This window comes from Bacillus rossius, chromosome 15 (genome assembly GCF_032445375.1).
Source record: "Bacillus rossius redtenbacheri isolate Brsri chromosome 15, Brsri_v3, whole genome shotgun sequence".
Lineage (NCBI taxonomy): Eukaryota > Metazoa > Arthropoda > Insecta > Phasmatodea > Bacillidae > Bacillus > Bacillus rossius.
Window position 1 is genome coordinate 6,679,899 of NC_086342.1, and position 15,471 is coordinate 6,695,369.

Sequence of the window (15,471 nt, forward strand, 5' to 3'; positions counted from 1 at the left end):
CTAATTTGCTACAGAACGCCTCTACTTGTATTTCCATTTTGAGGATCTACAGATTCTTATCGTCGTTTGGGCTGGGCATTTGTCAATGCACCCTTCATCCAACACAAAACAGTTCCAATGCTGGTTAGGACCAAAGTGTTCTTTTGGATAGAGACTATGCATGCTTACATCCACTAGGCGAGGGAAGGATTACATCAAATTATTTACAATGCTTGTAGTGATTTCATTTCAGCGATTAACTGTACAACTACAACTCAAAAGTTCAAAATTCTTTATTTTTAGATTAGAATATATTTTTGCACTACACCGAAAACCAAGATTTTACCAGTAGAGTTCCATGTTTGAGTAAGCAAGTTCGCCAAATACTTTCATCACAGCACTGAAGAATAATCTGTACTTACTGTAAATATAATATCAAAATAATATTTTGCCTACCTTTGGTTTTAATAGATGATTGTTTGAAATAAAATTACTAAATTATGTCATAATACTAGCTAGCATCTATGGATTTAAAAATTAAGTACCAGCTAATATCATTCAAGTTGTCATGAAGGTTAATAACGAACTGTAAAATACTGCTCAAAATCTAAAGGGTTAATTGACATTATTTTAACATATAAATAGATAATATAATTCTATAAAATTTCAACTTTATATATTTTATTGAATAACTGTATTTTGCTTGATGTTAACATGTGATATCAAAATCAAAGCACATTAATGTAACATAAATTTGAGAATCTAAAACTGTAAATGGAACCAACACACACTTAGAAGCAACAATACATAAATTATGAATTCCTCTTAAGAACACAAGGAACTAATACTGAAACACTTTTAATATCCATCACTGCCCGTGGTAGTGGTCGGCACTAGAACCCTTGAAAAGTGGTGTCTACGATTTCTGTCTCGCCGTACACAATGTACATTATGTGAAACCAGTGGTGGTCCTATTAGAGCAGCGATAGGTGTGACAGCCCCCCCCCCACCAACCACATCCTTCACTGCAACATTGTAGTTAGCAACAATAACCTTCACATCGTTGATAATTAATTTTTAATGCGTCATAAATGTGTTAAAATAGCCTTTTAAGAGACTATTATTTTCGTAATTTCGGACTTCTCACTTAACCTCATGGGCGTAGATCCTGGAGGGGAGGGGAATGGGGGCAAACCCCCCCCCCCCACACACACATGGGAATTAAGAAGACCTTCACTGAGGTGGCTGGCTTGCGCTTGCAAATGTGTAATTTTTTTTTTTTTCCATGTAGGCTAAAATATGGGCAGAATACAACATACAAGCACTCTATCCAGAGATAACTTGTGTCAGTTAAAATTATGCGCAAAAATCTTGAGCCTTGCGAATCCTACAGATTTGCGGCCCTGGGCAACCTTAGGCTGCAACAGTCGGATACAGAAGGTACAGAATGTAAGCAACACTCCCCATTTCATTAGCCTTCCTGCTTTTCTCTTCGTTCCTACTTGGCCTGCCTCACTAATTCATCTGGGAAAAAAACTAAACTTCATAATTTCTGACAAAAAAAGTTAAACTAAAACTTACATTTTTTTTACAAACACCACTCAGTCTAAAGTGAACCACAACATGCTACCAAAGTGGATAAAAATTCCAGAAAATTTATGCCTTTGAAGGAACCCCAACTATTTGTTATGCCTGAATACTCGGCAAATGCCAGTATTTTCACTCGAAACAGACTAAATTTGTTTTTAAAACATCTCACTTACTCCTGCTTCTGGGTCTTTTAGTGTTCACGCTTCACGTTTAATCTAACACTGATGCTTCACTTGGCTAGACATACAAAACATTCCTACGGTTCAAACTTGCACCTACATGCAACTGTATCCCCACTAAATTTCATTCTTGTAAAATCAGCAAGAAACTGCAAGTAGAGGAAGGGAGAGAGAAAAAAAAAACTGAACGTGTAACTTGTATCGCAGTCTTTCCCAGATTCTGTTGTACCAGGGAAGTTATATTATCTTATCGCAATACAACCAATACTCACGCCACATTCTAAATAATAACTCAAAATTTTCCACTGTAACATGTAAGGACAAAGCAATAAAATGTGTCATTAATAATCACCCTAGGTTGCCATGGAAACAGAAATGATGTTACTGAATGTTTATTATTTGTTTAAGCTTTCTAAAATGGTAATAAAAATAAAAAAAGTTATACAATACAGAATACAGTTTTCAATCAATATAGTTTTTTAAATATATATATTTCCCCCCCCCCTCCCCCCCAATTTTTGACACACACAATTTTGTATAATGATGAACAACCTACATGCCATTACAAACTTGTGATATATTTTTGGCTGGCACACAACTGTATCTTGTTTATTTGCACACAATTGAGCCTCTTAACAGCAAAGTTAAACCAAAAGAATGGTTTTATCTTCCTCGCTACATTTCCCAAAGAACATCTGGCTGAACTTGCTCACTGGTCTTATATTTTACAGTAAGTACCTGCAGTATTTAGCACACATGAGTTTCTCTACATAATTTCTTAGTTTAAAACACATGGACAATTAGGACACACAAAAACACACACACACACACTTTTTTTTATTATAAACAATCAGGAGTTCACTGACAAGTTTATTTTCCTAAAATAACAACAATTTTGCATTCCACACCAAGACATAGCTTAAGAAATATTATCAGATCATTTTTATTGGTTCGACTCTAACCAACCTCTACCTATTAAGCATATATCACTGCAAGATGGACAAATTTTGTCACAGTGGAAACGTAATGTTCAGGTTAACATGAAACACACGTTTCTTCTAACCAACACTGCAGAAGTCTCTATATAAAGAAACAAAATTATTTATTTCTTATTTGCAAAAATCTGGATCAAAGATTTCATAAATACGAAAACAAAGGTAAACATTTCATAAACACATAAATATGAAAACAAATTTGACACAAGACACTGATTTTAAAAAGTGATGCTATTTATCAACTATCAAAATGAAAAGAAATTTCCAAAAATTTCTAACATAGCATAGTGCACCATATGTTTTAGTATGAAACACACTAAAAAAACAGCTTTGGCATTCGCTACAATCATACACTACAATACAGACATGCTAAGCATGTCTTACATTAACCTATAGTCATAATGTTTGAAGTGTGTTCACTTACTTATAACTTATACTCTGTTAATACATCTCTTAGTTATAATTTCAAAGTACATGACTGACCAACAACTTCAAAGCCCATAAATTTACAGCTGGCTCGGTACTTTTATACAGTGAATAATATACATATTATTAACTGTTACTATTTACAGTGGATCAAGTTACCGTACTCTTTTGAATGTCTTTATAGAATAATAAATAATAACCATCTTCTTAAATGATCATTATCCAATTAAAGTCTCTTATCTACTGGAAAGACAAATGTATTTTGCATTACGCAAAAGCAATATGTAAGAGCTCTCAGCTCTTTTTTAAAAATTTTCTGAAGGTCTTCGTATTGAACCTCAAAAACGAAGATCCTGAAACAAGAATAAAAATACATTCCAAAATCAGTAATATAAAAAAAATTGGATTCTGAAACCATATAAATTTAGTACACACATATCTTGGTAAGATCAGAGCAATAGGAATGAAGTTCATGAGGAGCATGTTGCCAGCTATGCTGAAGAATGGTCGAGGGACAGAGAAAGATGGAGGCATTTTACTTGGCTAACCCCACCACAGGCTGGAAGAAGTTGTTGTTGTTGTTGTTGATATTATTGATGATGATGATGATGATGATAACACATAAGTAGGGTCCGGAAAAATTTGGGGTTCAATGACCTCCAGGATGAACTCCATAGTTATACGTACTCTCGGTCAAATGTCACCCACCCATTGGCTGCTGTCTTGTGAGACGCCCCAACGTAGCAGCCTGTGATTCGATAAAGCGTTGGTTGGGGTGTTTCTCATTGGCCCAGAGTCATCCAGGTGAGTTGTGAGCCAATAGCAGAGGCAGCACTGAGGTAGTATAACTATTTGTATTTTAGCCTATCGCGAAATGAATTCGCGAATTTTTCCGGTCTCTACACATAAGACACCAAAGAAGGTGCAAATGGAGTATAACTGGATTCCTTCTACTTCTCTCCCCTGTGGCTGCTGGGGAAGCCACCCGCCCAGACTACCTGCCACCTAGATCACCATACATCACCACATTCTTTGCTTTCTGAATAGCTGCCACTTTTGAACTACAGTCATAATTTTTTTTTTTTTTTCCAACTGTGGCTTGGCGTTTTAAAAAGAGACCACGCAAATCACTCTACTGACAAAATTAAATAATTTTCAAATGCTATGTACTTGAATTTCAATTTCCAATCCATAAAGTCACTTTCATAAACTCACAATTAAAAAAGTTTGGGGTCGCATTAAAATTCAAGTCACATTAATTTCGAGTAAATACTGTATGTACTAAAATACAAATTACTATCAAAACATAATAATAATTTCAACAAACATGCATAATAATGATGTGAAATATCTTCCTATACAACAAACTGCATGTTTTTTTTTATTTATTTATTTATTTTTTTTTTTTTAAATAAAACTTTGAAACATACAGTAATGATTGCGATCCCTCTGTGCTTCAAATTAATACATACAGTAGAATACCGGTACAACGTACCTCATTATAAAGTATATTTCACTTTAACGTATTTTTTTTAAGTCCCCGCCAAAAATTGTATCTTCACCATGCAAAATGGTTTCAGTTTAAAGTATCATATTTTCACTATAACGTATAAATTCTACTCGTAGCGTGGCATTACTACACCAAAATTTACTTAAACTGGTAAATAAATTTCCAGCTAAATGATTAATGTTGTAGAACAAACATACACAAATACCACCACAACGTATTATCTAACCTCTAAACCCTGAAAACAAAGTTACAAACAGTTGCGCGCACTACCATAGATTATACCATACGTAGTATGCGACGTGAGCAACACAACACCATTCGATACATCGAAACATGGAATTTTGAGAGTAGTATTAATTATTTAGACAATAGTGTTATGCTACGCTAATATACTGTTTGACGTCTGTGCCGGGATATTTTATTGTTATTGTTGAGTTTATTTTCAGGTTACGTTATTTAGACACCGCATTGTATTTGTGCTGCAAAATGAGATAAATGGAGATAAAAAGAAACGAAAGCAATTCACGCTTAAGGAAAAAGTGGAAATACTCAGAGAACTAGACAAAGGAAAAAAGCAAGTCGCAGTTGCGAAGACATAATATGAGATAGAACATTTAGTTCAACAGAGCATCATTCAAGCTCAAAAACAAACTGAAATAACACATTTTTTAAAAGTAACTAAACTTAAATTATACATACACACCAATGTTTAAACTGAGGTCAGATGTTGGCTAAAAAATAATGTATCTTACAATATCGCTATTTTTGTATTTTTTAATTTTTTTTTTTTCTCTTTGTAAAGATGATATGTATGTATGTTTCAGTACTAAGTACTTTCAGTACTAAGTACAAAAACTTGAGGTCCCTGTAAGTACTTAGTACTGAGATTCCACTGTAGTGTTTGTATACCTTACATTCAATTAATTTTAGAAAAAATCAAGTACTGACTACTAAAAGTACACAAAATTATGGATAAAATACATTCAGTTTCAAAACATCCAAGATTTTATTTTGTAGGAGAAATTGCTGCTAGCCTAATGTTTTTGTAGTTTTGTATTTAGATAAGTCAATGTCCCTGCGTTCACCAGGTTATCAGCCTCCCTTTTCAATTCCACGAGTTTGCCCTGTCTGTGGGATGCCCACGTGATCAACACCTCCGTGGGGCAGCTCACACTCACAGTTTCAAATGTGGGTCTGCTGGGTTCCTTTCGGGATGTCGACGGCAACAGTTTCGCTGATGGTGGAGACGTGTCCCCCCAGGATGCTGACGGCAGACACCTTCGCTCGCTGGTATGCCACCACGGTGTGCAGTCCCAGGAACCTGCGGCATGGTCCCCCTTCTCACACACACCCTCTGCACACTGTGTGTGTACTTCAGAGGTGTACCACTTTAGACAGGCTTTCATTCCGAAGGGCTGAAATAGCCTTGTCAGTAGGCTTGTGTGGTTCCCTGATTTTTTTAAAAATTCCGTTTCTGTTACTTTGCGATTTGTATTATTTATGTAAAGGTTATCCTGTAGAATAGGTAAAAAAAAACATTCCTTTACTGACACCAACATCCTAGGATGTAAAAACTCGCGAAACATGTATGCCACAGAGAATGCAGTTTATGTCTAATTGCATTGGACTTATTTCAAGTTGGTAGTATTGTTGTATCCAACAGATGATACAAAAGCGAACAAAAAACAATTTGTTAATTAAAAAAAAAAATGCAGTCCTATTTGTCCATATATAACCAGTACATATCTTCAAAATAATCAAAATATGAGCCATCATAACGTGACAACTACGTGAGCGACAAATCGTACATGTAATGTAAAATCTCATTAGATGAAATTATGCAAACAAGTAACATTACTTTTAACCCTTTGTTTTGTAGTGGTAGTTCTATGATACCACTTTGAAAAAAATGTTAACTATTCGCAATGCTTCAGTGGTATTGCCAGAAATACCTCGCGTGAGTAAGCCTTGTTCTGCTGCTATCTGGCGATCCTGACAAGGAAGAAGCAACATCGGGCTGCTTTAAATTTTTTTCCTTCCGCCACGTCCGCTAAAAGTTGCACAATGGATTCTAATTTATTTTTGTTTATATTTCTGCGTGCCTTAAAAAGGTTAAAGAACAATACCAATAAATTTAGTATAATAAAGTTCCCAGTCTTCCAGAAGTGTGGCTTTTTCGTGACTTTTGTAACCGGTCCTTCAGTTTCCTTACTGCTACAACATGTTCCCGTGTCGCGGGGAGAGCCGGCGAGGCGACCGACCTGACGCAGACGTACTGGATGAGCAGGGCGCTGCCCGCCGCCAGACAGCGGATCACCACGTCGTCGAACACCTGGATGGTGACCCAGGCTCCCGCCGCCGACACGCACATGCACGTCGCGATGGCCGCCGTCTGCAGCCAGTGCTGCGCCGTGAAGCCGTGCTGCCAGTCCAGGCGGTCGCCGCGCTCCACGCGGTACGCCGTGTCGCACACCTTGCAGCGCAGAGAGTCCGGGTTCGACGCGCTCTGCGGCCACACGTTCGCGCAACGCTCATCACTTACCCCCAGGTTGTTTTCTCTCAAGTTACACCTCTTTAGACACGTCATGAAAAAAAAAAAAAGTGGATTTTTAAGATGTGCACACACCATGCAACAAAATATTTACAGGATGGGATAAAAGGCTACATACAAATAAAAATTATAAATCTTATACTTTAGTGATTGATATTGAATACTGGTCCATACAACTAAAAAACATTTCTTTATTGTGAATTTTAGTGACAGAAATTGTGTTTGTAAAATTTTTTAGTGTATTTATATAAATTATAAACTATTAAATTTTAAAAATATTTGAATCTGAATAAATTTAGAATAAACATTTATCCTAATTATTTTAATAAATTAAGTAACGAATTTTATACATGCATTTAAATTAATATTGAATACCAAGTAGTTATTTGAATTTTTTAAATTAAACTGAAAGGATGCTTTACCAACTATATTTATAATATCACTACAGTCATTCTATTATTTTATTCATATTAATTATTCGCATGCAAAATTAAATTTAGTTTTTTATTACGTCAGGAAAGAACACAGCTGGTAATAACATCTCTGGCTACTTATTCCAAGACTTTCACGCGACTTTCATGACCTGCACACACCTTGGTAGGTAAAGCGAAGTTAGGGAAAATGCAGTTTTCCTACTGTATCTAAAAAGAAATTGATGTTTAAGGTGTAGAGCCGAGAGGCGTGTGCTCACTTCGACAAGCCACCGGCGCAGACAGTCGTGGTGCACGTTGCTCACGTCGCCACGGCACTGGCACGGCTCGATGAGCGGCCCCATGTCCTGCCGCTCGCTGTCGTAGCAGATCCAGCAGTCCTTGGAGCTGCTCGTGTCGTCGTCTCCACAAACACAAAACACAATCTCACTCACTCAACAATTTCCCACTTCAATATGGCTGTCATAAACACTCAGAATCAAATTTTAAAAAATTGGTATTCTTATAAGATTTCGATCAATTACATTAATAAGACGTTATGAAATAAACTTTTTCGAATTATGCAATTGAATATGAAATGTTTAAATTTAGGACAATGCGGTTCTGGTTTTGTATTGGGCAGTACTGTTTTGGTTAAGTTTTACATCAAGAACCTACATTCTCTATTCCTGTTCTCACATCAAAAAAAAATCTTAATGCTACATTAAATATGAATAAGGTTAACTGGGTCATTATTCGGTTATAAAAGACAACGCAAAAACACAGAAAAGAGGCGTACACTCGTTGCATTACCCTGAAACTTTATTTTTTACAAGTATTTATACGCTAGCCTATAACATCAAAATAGGTAATAGGTAGGCCGATCGTCGCTGGCATAAAAATCCTGACAGCGAAGATAAAATCTAATTTTCTGGTACAGCATTTTCGGCATTCATCTACATATTTTCTTGCAATTCAAATGTAATTTGTTATTTATAGTCTACAGTTTTAATGTTCCTTATTCTTATGACACAATATGTTTCATTTGCATGGTTTGTTTGTATTGGAATTGACCTTTAATTTGCAAAACATTCCAACTCAACGGTACCACCAATTTATGAAAGGAAAAGACACCATGTTGTTTCAACTGTGTTTTTGCCATAACAGTTTTCGTTATTATTTGAAATTTCTTCTATATTAAAGCTGAGATCATACATAAAAATATTTGAAACAGCCAGTCACTATGAACTTTAGCAATTATTTTTAAATATACTATGTTAACAAAGACAAAATTTTACCAACAAAAATATGGCTTAAAAAATTTTGTAACTAAAAGGGCATCTTTCAGTACCCATCTCTCCCCAAATTCATTGCCGGAATACACCCGTAAAAATGTGAACGGTAGCGGTTCAATTGGTGCTGGAATATAGAACATGAGCCAAACCACAGAATGCAGGAGGTAAGACCTTTCACTGTAAAATTTCATTTTTCCTCCCCACACAATTCATAAATATGGCTACTGCATTTAATTCTGCACACTACTACGTACTTCAATGCATATTCTGACAAACAAACCAAGTACTAACCATCAATTCGTGGAACTTTTTCCGACGTTGGGTCAGATTTACCATCTAGACTAGACGGCACAGTCGAATCCAAATCAAGTTTCTTCAAGATGCGCTTTGGGTTCAGTATCCATAACTGCTCTGGGCTGTAATGGAATACCACACACGTTACAAAACCATGCATCGTAAAAATCTACATAATTCACAGCATGTAATGAAAAAAGTGGCAATTAAATGTGTTTTTTAAATCCAACTACCACAATTTAGTTTTAGTTTTGACAGAAGTCAAAACTGCACAAATACCACTAAGAAATTTTAACATAGTGATTTAAACATACAGGTTCAATAAATGAATCTCAAATTACTATTCAAATTAAAATTTAGGAATAAAATATTTATAACCAGTAATTACTTCATTGCAAAACTATCCCACAATGCTAGTGCGGACAATACTACTATGGAAACTAATCATGTTTGTTAATCTATACTTTATTACTTTTACTACTTTTGATTGACTTTCAAAACAACCCAAATTTATCACATTCCTCGCACATACTTAGAAAACCACCAGGGAAACCCAAATAGATTAATCAATTATTTTCTTATTTAAAAATAAAAGGTTTTAAAAACAAACTAGCTAGTGAAGAAAAGTCACACGCTCTTTAAGGTGGAGAATTATTTTCAGAACACATTAAGATTAATAGTAATGATGTAGAATTGAAATGTTTTGAAAGTGTTTAACACACTTGCCCACCTCATGCAGTTCCAGAGAACACACGGGAACCAAAGGGCCACGCCGATCTCTGCCACGCGGAACACTATGTCGTGCCAGTTACGACTGTGCAGCGGAACTCTGGGGAAAAAAAAAAAAAAAGAAAGTAGATCAAACTAAAGCCTTGAAACTAGTGATGGGTCGAATCCCAATTTTCTCAAATCCAAACCTTGAATTTGAATCCCAAAGAGTACTTCAAATATACCCCTCGAATCCAAATCTAGGTCTCAAGGCCTCAAGGGTTCAAAATAAAGGAATGTACAAGAAATGAGAAATATTAACTATGGTCTTGAAACATTTTACCTTTTAACTGTTATATCCATTAACTAAGTTTCCAGAATAAATACATATCATAATTATTCATATAATTACATGTTAAAGTACATTATATTGGAATGTGGTAACACGATAGGTATGGAGAAAAAATTGACATAGTAAACTTCAGAGGTATTAGTGTTGAATTCTTAAATTTACTTTATTTTCCTTTTTTTTTTCAACATATGCTACTGAATCACCATGTAAACATTCAGAAATAAGTTTTACTCGTGTTGAACTGCATGTGTTTACAGTAGCATGTCCGCAATTTAAGGGAAAAAAATACATTTTCTGCCATTGTGTGTTTCACTGCTCTTTGAGATCTTAGTCTTTGGCGAAAGTAGTGTTTACAAAGCTCCAATTATGTTATCACAAGATAAAACTCCAGATACATTTGGGTTTTTTCCTTAACTTTTTCTGGTATACCCAGACCATTTTTACTTCCCTGACTTTCACAGATTTCAAAATGCATTTCAAAAAAAAAAACTGATTTTGTAATACAAATAACCTACAGTTACTGAAGGAAAAAAAATGGAAAATTAGATAAAGGTCTCAGGGTTATGTAAAAAATGGTTAAGGCTTGGTCTCATGCGCCATTCTTTTTTATTTCGTCATTACTAGGGACCCTGAAAAATGGTAAATAAAAACTACCAATAGCGGTGCAAAAAAACTAGTGAAAGCGGTGTAAAAAACCTGGTTAGAGCGGTGTAAAAAAAACAGTAGAAGCGGTGTAAAAAGTCAAAATTTTTAATAAAGCGGTAAATAAAATTTGTTTCACTTAACATGTAGTACATTTATGAAGGAGGGGGGAGGGGGGGGGAGAGAATACAGGAAAAGTGAAAATAACTTAACTGTTAAATTTTAACTTTCATTATGAGATAATATTGAAAACATCTTGCTATTTTAAACACTTGAACATTTACACATTTAAAATTGTAATATTAATATAAACCCTTGATGGGAAGTTGCAAAATTTGCACATCAATATTTTTTCTTTGCATCAAATACATAAAATTCGTCAGTTGCAAATTGATACAATTTTCGGCATGATTTAAATGCTTTTAACACGTTTAGATATTGCGAATTGCAATTGTATAACTGTTGTTTAAATTACATGCTTCATTCGAGGGCAAAGTACTAGATAAATTACTGTTTCAGATAAATGCATGAATATATAAATTCAAGAATAACACTTAAATCCACTTTCCAATCTAAAAAAATATATAAAAAGTGTGTATTCAACAATAAGCAGCATAACAACAAACAAGCCCGGAGTTTCTAAGCCAAAGATAAATGTTTCTCCGAACGTCTCAGAGAAGACGAGATAAAGTGTGTAAGTTTTGTTCACAATACATCAAGGACGTCATTTTGTATGGAAGGACGCCATGTTGGTAAAATTATTATTTTTTTGTAAATTACCGTAATTCGGTATTGAATTCAGATATATTGTGAATGTTTTAGAAAATTAAGACTTTTTTCCGTATAAATGGGGTTTGAAAGAAAAAAGTAAAGATTCACAGCGAAAAATTAAAAAATTCAACATGGCGTCGCAACGATAAAGTGTTTATGTACTTTCTTTTCTATGGCTTGTTATGGCCGTTAGGAAACCCGTTGGCCAACGAAAGAAAACAAAACAGTTATGTTATTGTTAGGTTAATAAACGTAATAAACCGTTTCTTGAACCCGAGGGCGTTAAAATATGAAGTTACTTATATTATCAAATTATAAAGTGAAAAAATGATTTGCCTAGGCGTCGTTCTGTAAAATATTTTCGTGTAGTGTGGAGTTTTATCTTTGACTTGTAAACATATTCTTGTGCAAATCTTAAAAATAGTGATTTTAAATGGACTATTTCGTGCGAAATTTCGTGAAATAGAGGAATTTAGCCCTATTTCGCGCAAAACGAGAAAAATGGCAAATTTCGTGAAATTTCGCGGAATTTCGCGACGCATAAACGGTTTGTAACACAATAAAAATAACATAAATTGTTGGTATGTTGACCCTATATGCTTGTATAAAAATTTCGTGAATAAACCATTCGCGAAATAAAAGGGTCCCTAGTCATTACATTCATCTATGGTCTACTTCTACCATTGAACTGGATACCTCCCTTGCATTTGTTGTTCTGCCACAAATATTTTCAACAGACATACAATTAGTGTAATTATTTCAAACAGGTATTCAATTAGTGAAATATCACTTGCGCAAATTTTTAAACCCATGGTATTAGATTACACAAAGTGAACATTTGTTGAAAATGTCCGCACCAAAACAACAAATTCAAGGGAGGTATAGAGATGAAATTTTAGAAATAACCCTTGAATCAAGTAACGAAGAAGGAAAACGTGGCATGACAAGGCAATGAGACCTTCACGACCGCAGCAGCGCTGGACCACTCGTGCGACCACAAGAGCCACTCACTTCTTCTTCCAGAACTCGCTGAGCGTCTCGCTGAAGAGGAAGCCGACGATCATCATGAGCATGAGCGCCTGGGAGAGCAGCCCCAGCCGCGACTGGTGCAGCTGGGAGACGTCTATCTTCTGCTCGGGCAAGGGGCGGCCGGCGGGGGCCGGGCCTTCCGGCGCGAACAGCGAGGCCGTCGCCGCGCTCTCCGCCACCCGCTCCGCTGCGGGCGTGCGGCTGCCCGCCGCTATGTTCGTCACCGGCGACTCGTTCAGAAACCCCCCGCGCACCTGTCGCCCAGCACTGCTCATTACAGACCGTCACTCACGACGACACACAACGGGGATGCGGAGAAACCTCGGTAATGAAAAACCTTGTCATAACAAAACTCTAATTAATACAAAAGGTTTCCACAATTTCTATAAATCACATTTTGTTTAATATAAAAGTATGCCCACCATAAAAGTGTTTTAGCTGTCGGTGGGCATGTCACAAATACAAATAAATAAAATAAAATAAAAATAAAATAATGTAACACAAAGTCATCTTTGTTTCAAGGGTAAACAATTACACGAATTAAAGGATAGATAACACAAATATCCCAGAATAATGTACAGAAATCATGTGAAGTAATACTGATGCCATTGCTTTATTCAGTGTAAATTGGAGGGGGAAAAAAACTTATAAACTCAAACTTGATTTTAGCATAAAATGTAAGACGATTATGTGATATAACAAGGTACCTTACTCTTAATTCATTGCATTCCAGCTTAAAACCACAAAAATGCAGGAAATTGAGTAAATTCTAGCTAAATTGCTGTATTTTCTCATTTTTTTCTGTTTTCTTCTTTCAGGCCAGGTGTTGAAATGTGAAACGTGTAAGAGAGACTTTGTTTCAGGTAAATTTTGTGTACACATTGACATTAATAACAGACAGTAGTAGATTTCATGTTCTGGTTGTTTGAAAAGTAAGAAGACAGGTTAATTTCTACTGCAGAAGGGTTAAATGGCTTTGTGCCTTAGTGTAAGCCTTTTCGCAAATAAACTCCACTGGATCCGCTACGCCGGAACCAACTTATCTATTCCTGGCTGCTGCTTGCCTCTCCATGAAGACACTCGCAAACTACAGGTGTCGTGTTTTAATATACTAGTATAAAATTATACTAAAAACTAAATAAAAATATTTAAAAACCTAACCAATATTGTAACTTTCACTGCTACTAAAAATATTATCACTGCATTGACAATCCCCGATAAAACTTATGCGAAAACTGTAAATAAAACTTAAAAGCATAACATTTGCTGTTAGTTATCGAGGAAAAATTATTTTAATCAAACTTTTATATGGACTGATACATGAATTAAGAGATCAACATGGGAAAAGCAAAAACATTAACTACTACCTTCCTGAAAATTTAGCTACTGACACTTATTGAAAACCTAAAGTGCATTCAAATAAAATATGATAACTTTAAAAAGACAAATACTGGAAAATTCTGTTAGTAAGGATAACAGAAAACTCCATCTGAAAAATGCATTTTTTTTCATAGCAAACCTTTGTACTTTTTTTTTTTTGCCAATATTTTTCCAACATCTGGATTTTTAATACCAATATCTCTTAAAATAAATTACATGTAGTTCAAAAACAATATTTTTTTTTTACCTAGAACAAATAAATAAGTTTAAAATAAAAATGTCATTTTGTGCTCATAACTCAAAAAATGTTAATGAGTCCAATACTGACCTTGAAAAATACCTCAACACCATATATCAGGAAGAAAATCACTACAATGAAGAGAAGTCCAGCATAGCAACCATTGAAGACATGGGTGTAGAAATTCTAGAACAATAGGAATAGCCAACTTACAAAAAGGAGAATAGGGTGTATTGACATTAACTATAATATAATAAAAAAATTATACAATAGCCTGCCAAAAGTAATATATTTATTTAAATTTAACTAAAGAATATCAAGTGGAAGGGCATTTTTTAATCTCTGACATCACCTAGTTTTCCCAACCAAAAAAAAATTTTTACCTTACTTCTGCTGGAGAAAGTTTTTATGTTGTACAAATCTAGTGTTTGACGGCTGATAGGTAGGGATAAGATTTAATGGTTTCATTTCGAGGACTATTTTATTTTTAAAACAGAATATTTCTGTGCAATTGTTTTTATTACAAATTATCTTTATTCATTAACATAGAATGTAAGAATGTGTTACTAACTTAGGAAAAGCAAGGTAGGTCAAACAATATAACAATATTTTTTTTTTTCAATTCGTTTCAGTACAAAATTCATGCTAAATAAATTCCATTCAATAAATTAACCGTGATAAAATTTAAGTCTTTTGTGATGTTTTATTTGAGCCCGCACCTTCTCCTCGGCGCTCTTGTACGAGAAGTGCGTGAGGATGAACTCGGCGAGCAGGAGCGAGTACGTGATGATGTTGAAGATGATGAACGCGAGGAACGACTTCGACAGGAACTGCGGCTTCTCCCACCGGATGTCGCGCAGGTGGAACACCTTCCGACACATTGACGTGGCTGGTTAGGAAAACTGTTAGGCACATACGCTGGCCACGAACAGCACACAGTTCGCCCGCTTTCCTCATTTCTCCCCCATTTTTTTTTTAAGATAAAAAAAAATCTATGTATTTTCCCACGTCAAGCTGTTCTGCATTCAATGACCATTTAACCAATCCCCAAATGAAAATAAACTAGCAATCACGTTGCCAATTATAACTTTAATATTCATCTTTTATTATCACCTAAAGATT

The 15,471-nt window shown here is 35.2% G+C and overlaps 1 protein-coding gene across 6 annotated transcripts in view; it reads right to left on the reverse strand.

The window, feature by feature from the left end:
• Nucleotides 1-254: 254 nt before the first annotated feature.
• Nucleotides 255-15,471, reverse strand: part of LOC134539731 (uncharacterized) — a 29,476-nt gene continuing 14,259 nt past the window's right edge. For 5 of the 6 annotated variants that reach the window (XM_063381985.1, XM_063381987.1, XM_063381984.1 and 2 more), the window contains 9 exons: nt 15,069-15,218; nt 14,440-14,535; nt 12,714-12,985; nt 9,960-10,058; nt 9,227-9,351; nt 7,922-8,064; nt 6,941-7,185; nt 5,858-6,000; nt 255-3,522 (listed from right to left, as the gene is read on the reverse strand). In XM_063381985.1, the coding sequence (XP_063238055.1) occupies nt 5,862-6,000; nt 6,941-7,185; nt 7,922-8,064; nt 9,227-9,351; nt 9,960-10,058; nt 12,714-12,985; nt 14,440-14,535; nt 15,069-15,218 (1,269 nt within the window). In that variant the 3' untranslated portion in view covers nt 255-3,522; nt 5,858-5,861. The remainder of the gene's footprint in view (nt 3,523-5,857; nt 6,001-6,940; nt 7,186-7,921; nt 8,065-9,226; nt 9,352-9,959; nt 10,059-12,713; nt 12,986-14,439; nt 14,536-15,068; nt 15,219-15,471) is intronic. The other variant, XM_063381989.1, reaches the window with a different exon arrangement.